This window comes from Anoplophora glabripennis, unplaced genomic scaffold (assembly GCF_000390285.2).
Source record: "Anoplophora glabripennis isolate ALB-LARVAE unplaced genomic scaffold, Agla_2.0 scaffold952, whole genome shotgun sequence".
NCBI lineage: Eukaryota > Metazoa > Arthropoda > Insecta > Coleoptera > Cerambycidae > Anoplophora > Anoplophora glabripennis.
In genome coordinates, this window is record NW_019417192.1 from 15674 (window position 1) to 23948 (window position 8275).

Sequence of the window (8275 nt, forward strand, 5' to 3'; positions counted from 1 at the left end):
AGTTCATCACCGAAGTTCAATTGGTCTGATTCTTAGTTTACAACCAATTTCTTCCAGCAAGTTACAAAGTTAGTCTTCATCCGCAATTACGGGGAATAAAGTGAAACAAATCTTCGAAAGTAACCTTGTGTGATTGCTCCGAGTCTTACTAGTCTTCGACATACAAAGTGCTCGTTAAATTGTCTAATTACCTTCAGTAATTAAAGAGTTGGATCGGAACTTAAACCGACAAAGTTTTTTAGTGCAGTTTTTCGGAAAAGCCGAAAGGATTATACAGAGGATTACATAAAAAGTGGTTAGTAAAAGCTCCGCGATTTTTTTGTAATAAGTCAAATAAGTTTAGTAACGTTCATTTTCATATACCTAGTACTCTTTTTTCTACGGTCTGGTAGTTGAATTTGTTGTTTCCTGGATTTTCGTTGCAGAGATTATTCCAGCGAATCACTTACTTATTTTTGTTAGATTAATAGGTTTTTAACAGTGTTAATCTCATTGCCATTTTTCTCTTCTAGAAAAATATTATTTGTACAGTTATTGTAATATATTTTATACCATTCTTAAACTTGTTTTTCTTGAAGAAAACCTTCACAAGTTTTAATAATAATAATAAAAAATTTTTTTTAGTCGAAAATAAATTTTCGAAAAAAGATTTTTGGATAATTTTTTAAAATAAAATTTTTTTGAACTCAAATTTTACTTTTCGCACATAACAGAAATATATTTTCTGAATAAACTTTTTTTTTAGTAAAACTTAGTTTTTTTTAAAAAACATAATTTTTTGAAATTTTTTTTTATATAAAAAATTTTAAATTCAAATAGGAACTTAGTTCTTTATTTTTCAAGGAAAATATTTTTGCAGAAATTGTTTTTCCAACTTACCTTCAGGATCAGAAAGGATCCACAGTTATACATACCTGAACTAGATTTAAGAGGAATCCGGTTAGGAAACTAAAAGTTTGTAGATTCACTTCAAAATTTACTGGCACCTGATATAAATTTTTAAAACTTTTTTAAATTAAATTTCTTTTGAATCATCTCCCACTTTCCTCAATTTCTTTTAATTTTGATACTGCTCGGGCATTACTTTCATTGCTTCGAACCTATCTCGGATGAGATAGACCCCAACACCTACGAACCTCACGACCCGCTCTAACTGTATCGGCGTTTTTGTTAAGGTCACAGCACTAGCCAAAGCTCAGACAACTCATTTCCGAGCCAAAGTTGGTGTAAAACAAAAACGAATGCGTTGGCGTAGCGACGCAATGTAGGGTTTGAAGTAGTTATACGAGCCCAAGTTAGTGTTCAGAAGCCAAACACGTTGACAATGTCAGTTTGCAGATTTTTCGGAATTTTTTTAAAACGTAAAATCATATTCATTGCAATTGTAACATCTTGCGCTGAATTGCTTACTAGAGGTTTTGTCCATACGAATGTAGAAAAACAATTAATAACGATTAGAACATACTTATATCCATTATTTTCCTTTAAATATGGTATCAAATCAATTAAATGAGCTTGTATTAAATCATTCAGACCTTTTATTACGGTTCTACGTCTTCTGAAATTGATTCTGTCAGGCTTGTGTAATTCATTAACAATGTCTTCTTTTACACTTGTTGCATATTTGTTAACTTTGTTGAGATATTTCATATTGGATTCAAATTTAGATTATAGTATGTAAAACTCATTTCTATATATTTATCCCCACAGGAACTCGCAGAAAGAATTCCAGAAATAAATTATTGTTTGTAGTTTGTGTTATTACAAATAAGTAGTAGAGCAGTGGGCACTTTGGACCACTTCAAGGTCACCACCGGGCTGCCGCCATCCGAAGCTAGCACCTGGTCTCCAGCAGTAGCTCCATGGTCACGCTGAAGAAGTGTCAGTGGGGTGCGGGGGTGGGGGATCTGGATTGCAGAAGAAGAAGCCGGGGTCCGTCATCGGCAATGACCACCAGCAGGCCGGCATCGAGGAGCGTGACGTTAGAGGCGGCACCAGGTGCGTGCATGAGCAGCGGCGGGGGCAGCGGGGTGCAGGTGCGGAATGCAGAAGAAGAAGCCAGGGTCCGTCATCGGCAATGACCACCAGGAGGCCGGCATCGAGGAGCGTGACGTCAGAGGCGGTACCAGGTGCGTGCATGAGCAGCGGCGGGGGGCAGCGGGGTGAAGGCGCGTGGGGCGGCAGCGGGGTGCCGGCGTGTGGGGTAGCAGTGGGATGCCTGCGTCATAGGGGGGAGCAGGCGGCCGTATACGGCCTACGATGCTGGAAGCCGGCAGCGGGCTGCGGGGGGCGGCGGCGGCAGCGGCGACGGTCTCTTGGTATTAATCTTTTTGTTATAAGGTAGAAAATATAAGAAACGAGCGCGCGCGTGGGTTTAAGATAACAACAACAACATGATGATGTAACTTTCCTGGAATGTGGCCAGAGCTGTGTATGACTAATACCAGATAAGATGTTAATATAAACAAAAGCGGAGGCTTCAGATAAAAATCGACTAAAAGTACTCATGACAAAAATATTATTTAAAAAATAAATCCCATGTCAAATCAACACATATGAGTTGTCCAGTTTTAGCGTTTGCTTTGATACCCTCTTGGATGCATAAAAAGTTTAATTTTTTAATATAAATAAACATATTTCTCCGGCTTCATATGAGAACGTGACTATAAAGTAAACAAAATTTAATCATGTTATTATCACATAAAATAATATTACACCGACAATCGAATATTTACGTATAAATATGAGTTGTGAAAGGTTAGTTTATGCTATTATTAGAGTATGTTTTAAATGGATTTCACATTTGACCTATTTGAAAAAATAAAAGCAGCTATTTTTTATTGTAGAGGTTAGCATGACTCACGTTCTTGGAAAACAATGATGACGTCATCACCATTTCCAGTCCAGGTGCTGTTTTTATTACAGTTATGTAAACAAGTGTATGAATTATTACCCTTTTCATGGAATTTTGTCTGGTTTTTAAGCAGTTATGTAAACAAACTTCAAAGGCAGTATTCGCCATAATTTTTTTTCGGAAATTGGTATATAGATGTATTTCTTGGAAAATACGTGACCAAAGCGTTGTTTATATTACCGTTATGTAAACAAATATATGATTTATTACTCTTTTCTTGGAATTTTGCCTGGCTTTTAAACAAGTTTCAACCTGTAACTGTGGTCCTAGCGTGGGAACTTGTAGATAAACTGATGATGAAATATTTCATAATGTTGCATAATGTTGTGCAATGGCTTTATCTGTTCGGCGTTTCAGAGGCTTTGATGCAAAACTGGATATAACCGAAAATAACCGGTTATAACCGGAAATAGCCGAACGCGTCGACTATAAAAGCCTGTGGGCTCGTGAAAAGGTCTCATTTGTTTTCGAAATTTGTTCGAGTGCATGTGATAGTTTTCTTTGCTTTTCAAAGTCGTGTTAAACTTTTTTTTATTGAAATACAAAATGTCAGTTGCCGAGACCGTGTGTGATGTCAGCAGTAAAATTATTAAACTGACCAAAAAATCGTTGACTCTGTTGAAGACCGATGACGAGATCAACGGACACATCAAAATTATAAATAAAAACATTAATTTATTAAACGATGCAATCAAAATTAAAATTCACAAGATTGATAAGAACGAGAATATATTCCGTTTGGAAAACAATTTGGCGGTGCTGAAATATTATCGTGAACAGCTAAAACAACTGAAAATTAAAAATAAAGTGTCCGGAGGTTCGGTAGTGCGTCCCAACAAGAAGAATTTGGTGTGGCAAGATGTGAAATCGTGCTTCAAGAGTCGTGTGCGGTCGGGAATCATCGTGAACGTTAGTCTCAAGGAACCTAAACAGTTTCTAAAAAAATCATTTCGTAGTTTTTCTATAAAAGCGAAGAATGCTTTAAAAGACTCGTTAATTAAAGTAAATTTAGTTTTTGAAGGAAATTTCGTAAAATTAAATGACGGGGAAGTAGATTTAAAATCATTCGGGACAAAAAACGAAATTATTGACCGCAGTACAAATATAAAACAGTGGTGGGAAGACAATGTTATTCAACCTATACTACACAAACTCGAAAGCTTTGAACATCGTAATAGCGGCTGGACTTTGTTGGAAATTATCGGGTTGCGTGTAAATATAAATAATTATTCACCGATTACCGTGGGCTCGTCAACGTACGTCGAGATGCCCGAGTTTATTAAAAGAAAAAATTGTATTGTTAACGTAAAGAATAATGATGAATATTGCGTTTTATGGAGCATAGTCTCTGCTCTACATCCAGCTAAAGCACATATATATAGAACTTCGTCATATCCCGATTTTCGTGACATATTAAAATTTGACGACATAGAATTTCCTATAACTTTGAAACAAATTCCAAAATTAGAGCGTCTAAATAACTTGGCAATTAATGTGTACGGCATTGATAAGAAGGAAGTCCTACCGGTATGCTTGAGTAAAAGCGATAGCAAACGAGTTATAAATTTACTAATGATCCCGGCAAATTCGGTTCAAGATAGCGACAACGATGACGATGAAACACGTGTTTACCACTTTGCGTGGATAAAAAACATGTCGCGTTTATTTTTCAAACAAATATCTAAACGTCACGGTCAACAATATATTTGCAATCGTTGTCTCAATCATTTCACAGAGCAGCGTCTTTAGATGATCATTTAATATATTGCAATTATAGAACAAATACTTGCAAAGTAGAGCTACCGAGTGAGCAAGAAAAATTTTTACAGTTTAAAAATTATCGTTTTAAAGAGAGGATACCGTTCGCCGTTTATGCAGATTTTGAATGCATTTTGGAACCGTGTGACGAGAACACTGATCTAAATTTAAATACTCAAAATGTACAAAACCATACCGCGTTTAGTGTCGTCTATTATCTTAAATGTTCAAATGATGATAGTCTCTCACGTTTTAAATTGTATCGGAGTAGTGATTGCCAGGAGTGTTTCGTCCGGGAACTTGAACATATTGCCGACGAGGTGAATAACATCCTATCTCACCCGAAGCCCATGGAACCTTTGACTGCCGCGCAAAAATTCGAACATGACAACGCGAAATTTTGTCACATTTGCGAAAAACCGTTTACCAGTTTCGATATCAAAATTATGGATCATTCACATCTAAATTCGGTCTACCGGGGGCCTTGTCATAATTCTTGTAACTTAAATTATACGGACAGTCACGTTATACCGGTCGTTTTTCATTGCTTGTCTTCTTACGACAGTCACTTAATCATACGTCACTTGGCTACGTCATTTGAGGGCAACATTTCACTTTTACCAATAAATAAGGAAAAATATATTTCCTTCACAAAAGACGTAAAGGATACCAGAATCAAATTGAGATTTATAGATTCTTTCCGGTTTATGGCTGACAAAATCGAAAAGTTGGCCTCATACCTCGACGACAGCCAAAAAAGAATCACTAAATCTCATTGTGATTCGGAGGAGACCTTCCGCCTTTTGACGAGGAAAGGTGTTTTTCCTTACGATTATCTAAATTCGTGGGAAAAATTAAATGACACGACATTACCAACTAAAGACGATTTTTATAGTAAACTTACTGACGAAGCTATTTCAGACAACGAGTACGAGCACGCTACAAATGTCTGGAATACATTTAACATTCAAAATTTGGGGAATATTCGGACTTGTACCTGAAAACTGACGTTCTACATTTGGCTGATATTTTCGAAAATTTCCGGGAAAATTGTTTAAAAACTTACGGGCTTGAGCCTTTACATCATTATACCTCCCCCGGTCTGGCCTTTGATTCCATGCTCAAAATTACTAAACAGACATTAGAATTACTGACGGACATTGACAAAGTTTTGATTATTGAGAAGGGGATCCGAGGTGGCGTAGCCCAAGTGTCGAACCGGTACTCAAAGGCTAACAATAAGTACATGGGTGATGCATATAATTCGGACGAACCTGATAAGTACATCATGTACTATGATGTAAATAACTTATATGGCGCGGTGAGGTCTCTTCCCCTTCCAACCGGGGGATTCGAGTGGGTACCCGTAGATCAATTCTACAACTTGAATATAACCGATTTAGTAGATGATGCTGAAATTGGTTATATTTTAGAAGTGGACATTGAGTACCCGCCCGAACTTCATGAACTCCACAAAGACTTACCCCTGTGCCCGGAACAAATGGTTCCCTCATGAGGCAAACAATCAAAATTACTGACAACACTTTTTTCGAAAACCGGTTACGTTATCCTATACAGACAATTGAAACGGTGTATTGAGCGGGGATTAAAAATTACTAAAGTACACAAAATTCTTAAAGTCAACCAATCGGTTTGGCTACAAAAATACATAAATTTAAATAATTCTGTCTTGCGAAAACATAAAGACGTTAAACTGGTCACACAATGGGAGGGTCGATATGGGGCAAAAAATTTGATCGCGAAACCAAATTTTCCAGATATCCAGCTGTTTGATACATCAGACTACCCCGAAGATAATGCGTTCGGTATGCCTCGCGTAAACAAGAAAGTACTAGGTCTTATGAAAGACGAAAGCTGTGGGAGAATAGTTACCGAATATGCCGGGCTCAGAGCTAAAATGTACTCGTATAAAGTCGAGGGAAAACCCTCAAATATGCGTATCAAAGGACTTACTCGATCAGCCGTAAAACACATTACTTTCGAAGATTTCACGAATTGCCTATTTAATCAAAACACACTGGTTAAAGAGCAGAGACTTATACGTTCCAAACATCACGATTTATATACAATTAAACAAAATAAATTGGCTCTCAGTCCGTACGATGACAAGCGCATAATAAATTACGTCACCACAGACACGATCCCGTGGGGATATAATTTCCAACAAGCAGCGACTTGTTCGACCACTCCCATGGAGTTCTAAGTCGAAATAAATAGCGCGATATAGTAAACGTTGACATCATTTGTCTTTCTACCGTTGTTCGCGATGGCCGACTTAGACATTCAATTGCAATACGAACTTGTTAAAATTTCACAAAAGACTTACGAAGATTTCCTTCAAAAAGCCATTTTTGACGATAATTTTCAATTAATTGACAAAATTCTGGAAAAAATCGTGATTCCCGACCGTGCAATATATTGGCTAGCTTTGCGCGATAAATGTAACATCGGGTTGATGAAAAAAATCTTTGCCAAAAAACTTCAATATGATATATTTATCGAACAACTGCAAAATATTTTCCAAAAGGAATATATGTCTCATATTAGCCTCGATATTTTACGTCAAATTATAAAGAGTCATTATCCAATATTAAATTCATTTAATCGGTATTATTTGGAAAAATTATTGGTCAACGGTGATCCGTCATTGGTCGATCGACATAGTCAATGTTTCTCGGCAAAAAATATTTTTCTAAATTACAAAGAAATCGATTGGTCAATAGATAAGGCCGTTTGTGAGGCCGCCTACTTTACTCAATATAATTTTTTGGAAACTTTGCACCGGGTAATTAAAGAAAATAATTTAATTTTTAAATTAAATGTAAAAACTAATGAAACACATAGGCAGCTGATGGTATGGCTCCAGGAGAACGTCTCCAAGGGTACCAATGGTCAAGGTGTTGGATGGTCATCTGGCCCAGACAGCAGCAAATGGCCATCAAAATTAGTTGGAGATTATTCTCAGACATTATATATGTTAAATAAATATTATTTGTAAATATTTTTTTTGTTATTGTATTGTATATAGATATTGTTTTTTTTGTAAATATATTGTATATTAAGGAAAAAATGTATTATTTAATTAATAAATTTATATATTTTTATATTTGTGATTTATTTCACTTTAATTTTAAGTAATAATAATAAAAAACATTAATATTGTTTTAAATATGAGTGTGACAAGGAAAAAAAATAAGTGAAAAATATTCAATAAAAAAACATTAATATTCTGTAAATATGTGTGTGACAAGGAAAAAAATAAAAAAGAAAAATATTCAATAAAAAACATTTCAGTGTGGATAAGTGGGGGTGAGGATAGACGTTGAGCATGTCTTAATATTGATCAAGTGAATATCTATTGTGATGTCATTATTTTTTTCCCGTCTCTTACCCAAAATAGATACCTTCAATCATATTATTTTATGCTTGTTTTAATGTTTTTTTTAATTTTATCTTATCTTTACTGTTTCAATATATTAGGAGAATAATATTCTGATATCAAATTTTGAATGTCGAAATGTATAAAAAAATAGTAGTCATGTGGTTAAAGACAATATCTGAAATGAGTCTGTCGCTCATTTT

General features: G+C 35.6%; 1 protein-coding gene across 1 annotated transcript; it reads left to right on the forward strand.

The window, feature by feature from the left end:
- The first annotated feature begins 6939 nt into the window (after positions 1-6939).
- LOC111692194 lies at positions 6940-7700 on the forward strand. The gene is made up of 2 exons (XM_023456031.1): positions 6940-7478; positions 7538-7700. Exons 1-2 carry the CDS (start codon positions 6960-6962, stop codon positions 7676-7678), a joined length of 660 nt encoding a protein of 219 aa, XP_023311799.1. The 5' UTR covers positions 6940-6959; the 3' UTR covers positions 7679-7700.
- The last annotated feature ends 575 nt before the right edge of the window (positions 7701-8275 follow it).